This window comes from Zerene cesonia, chromosome 4 (assembly GCF_012273895.1).
Source record: "Zerene cesonia ecotype Mississippi chromosome 4, Zerene_cesonia_1.1, whole genome shotgun sequence".
Taxonomy (NCBI): Eukaryota; Metazoa; Arthropoda; class Insecta; order Lepidoptera; family Pieridae; genus Zerene; species Zerene cesonia.
Genome location: NC_052105.1, coordinates 2,613,813 through 2,616,980, shown reverse-complemented (window position 1 = coordinate 2,616,980; position 3,168 = coordinate 2,613,813). Strand labels below are relative to the sequence as shown.

At 31.7% G+C, this 3,168-nt stretch overlaps 1 protein-coding gene across 1 annotated transcript in view; it reads right to left on the bottom strand.

Moving 5' to 3' along the window:
* LOC119839779 (voltage-dependent calcium channel subunit alpha-2/delta-4-like) overlaps window positions 1-3,168 on the bottom strand; it is a 13,701-nt gene extending 10,533 nt beyond the window's left edge. The window contains exons 1-7 of the mRNA XM_038366220.1: window positions 2,921-3,168; window positions 2,339-2,615; window positions 1,656-1,821; window positions 1,182-1,313; window positions 875-1,036; window positions 251-369; window positions 43-96 (exon numbers count right to left, since the gene is read on the bottom strand). Of these exons, the coding sequence (XP_038222148.1) occupies window positions 43-96; window positions 251-369; window positions 875-1,036; window positions 1,182-1,313; window positions 1,656-1,821; window positions 2,339-2,615; window positions 2,921-3,168 (1,158 nt within the window). The remainder of the gene's footprint in view (window positions 1-42; window positions 97-250; window positions 370-874; window positions 1,037-1,181; window positions 1,314-1,655; window positions 1,822-2,338; window positions 2,616-2,920) is intronic.

Sequence of the window (3,168 nt, the reverse complement as noted above, 5' to 3'; positions counted from 1 at the left end):
TACAGCGTAGGCTAGAGCATCTCCAATTAATGACTCGTTTACCATTTTTTGTAACTTAAGCGCTGACATCATAGCTGCCGAGTTTACGTGATTTGCCTTTAAAAATATTAATCGATTTAAATTTGTCTCAATTGTTTATAAAATTATACCCAGACAGGATGTGTATGCAAGTATTAGGACTTATAAACCAACTATTTCCTAATTCATTTAACACATATTAAAAACTATATAATATATATTATATACTTACCGGGACAAGCTTCTCATTAAAACAGCTTATAGGCGATTCGACAACCAAATGAAATCGCAATACATTTACTTGATCATCATCTGTTAGGGCGTTAAGAAGGGTAGAAGTGAAAATCTCCGCTAAAAAAATAAGGAAAAATAAGGGCTTAAGTCTCATTGATAGGCGGTTAAGTAAAAATATCTTAAGAAATATAACCAATATACCTATATAGAGATAAGCAATTGCATTTTGAAGCAGATTAATAACATGCACAACTTATTAATCGAATGTACAACTTATAGTTAGTAGGTATAGCACATACGCAGCGCAGAATATATTTTGAAGTAATGCCTTACTAACTGGCGTTCCCAAAAACGAAGGGATTTTTCTTTTTTTGTTTTGTTATCCGGTAACACCGTGGGCACCGTGATACTATATAACTATGTGTATGTTTGATTGAAAATTGTTCCCTTTTTAATATTTGCAATGGTACGTCCTCCTTAGGGAGATTGGTGAAAAGAATTATTCAGGCAATATTATTATTTTGGTATTCAATATATATTCATTCGTAGATAATGTAATAAAAAATTATTCCCCTTGATACTAAATAAGCTTTTGATTTTTTCCCAGCAATTCCAATCTCACCAATAACTTGATTAGATGAATTATCCATAGATCCCGAAGCATCAAGTAGAATGAGCACGTCCCGTGGGGCTCCGCTGGCGCTCACGTACCACGGTCGCAGACGGCAATCATACACGTCTTCAGCCTCCACGTTTAGGTTGTATAAACTCTGCCATAGTGCAGCTTTAATACAAAATATTTGAAGAAAAATTATTTAGGTCAGATTTTAATGAATTCTATTGCTATTATTATTGCAGTTTGAAAACCAATAGATATAAACCGTGCAAGGCGCACTATTTGACGCAAATAACTAATAATCAAGTCTTACCGGGATAATGTCTTAGGAATCCCTTAGCACTGCACATGTACTGAAAATCCAGGGTAGCGTCTTGCGCGTAGTTCTCACGAAACGTTGCTAGTAGACCTTCAGACCAATAAAGATGTTGCTGGACCCGAGGGTCTGCCAATCAATTACAAATAATGTATATTTATCATCATAATCAGAAGAAGAAGAATTTAATAAGAATTTTTGGTTTTATTGAAATGCTTTATAAATAAGATTTTTTACAGAATAGAATTCTTAATTAGACATAGTTTTAATTTCCGTGAAGAAAATAAGCTGTGGATTGTTAATATATGCGATTATTAGGGGAAATGATAATAATGGTGTTGAAAAGATTCTTGATAACCTGAAGATATGCTGACATTAGACAACATTTACAAATTAACCTTTAAAACAAGGCTTATTCATGGTACTGGTACGTGGTATTCATAGTACATTTTTTAAATTAATTATTGTTACCGCAAGCAAATACTTCAGCAACGACATGCACACTGCTCGTCTCCAAGGAAACCCGGGCGTTGAAATGTGAACTGCTTTGTAACTTAATTTTGTTCAAACTTTTACATGATGTCGCCATCTCCCACATGCTTTCAGTTGGCTGCGCCTTTTTTAAAACATCTAAATCCTAAAAAGATCCAGTTTGTTCAACGTCTTTTATAATTGTGAAAAACTTTTCGTATTTATCTACATGATTTTGTTTGAGCTTTGCAAAATTTATTAAAATTTATATATTTTTCACATCGTATGTATATACGATGAATGAATGGATTACGACGTGGGGATCCACAAATGCTATAAAAATCTTTAAACTTAAATATATATATGAAACTGTCGAGCTTGTTTGTAGCTCTGAGTTAGTTCCGTAATAAATTGAACAAGTTCAAATCAAAACGTTCATTAATGAAGGCGCCAAGTAGGCGCTTGATTTCAACAACCAACATCAAAGTAAAGATCGAATCGATAGATAGAATGGTAAACATGGCGCCGTTAATTGAACCGTGTCAACTGAAAAACATTTGCATTGTATAGTTATTAACGTATTTAATAAATTATATTATATTAATGCATTTTTAACAAAAGTTTAAAAACTTCCACAGTTTTTTTTTATATTTAATATCTTAATTGGATCTCAGTTAACTCACCACACTGTGATCAAAAGTGTAATTTAACGGAGCTTGTATTTTATTTTTTAGATTGTAGGCAGATAGCTCCTCAGCCCGCCTCATTATTGCTTCTGCGGCTTTTACTCTTCTATCTAACAGCTCCTCTAATGCTTTCGCGGCTTTCTCTAATATATTGGTTCCATTTCTAAGTTCAATTTTTATATCAGAGAACCCTTTTGTTAAAACATCTCTACGAACAATCTTTCTTTCTATTTCATAAAGGTGCTCATGTACTTCGTGCGCCCATTTTTTGATTCTTAAAATAATATATTATTGTTTTTTGTTAATATATTCATTAAAAGAAAATAAAAAATTACATAAAGAAACCATCTCAAATAATTATTGTTTATTACAGAATATTTATAATATTCCAATTATACTAAGTAACTAAAGCACACAATGTTTTTCATTTAATTTTTTATAATCTAGAGAAATAATAGGGAGGGAATGTTTAGCTTGTTGACTGCACAAAATATTTTCTAATTCTACTTATTGATAAGAATATATAGTTTCTCATTACAATACAATTGAATGGCAAATACAATAAAGTCTAAAACTTACTGTTCACGACTAATTATTCTCGGCATGTCTATCGGTTTTTTTGATATTGTATCCTTCACTTTAATATTGGTCTCATTAGTTATTTTGAATGAAACGTTTTGGTTTTTGGCTCTGCTTTTGTTTAGCAATATGTGACTTTGATGTTCTTCATAAGATTTTCTAATAGCGTCGACATTGTTTTTATTCACACCTTTCGCTTCAACACATGTAATGAGATATAACAACATAAAGAATAAGTTTGAATTCAT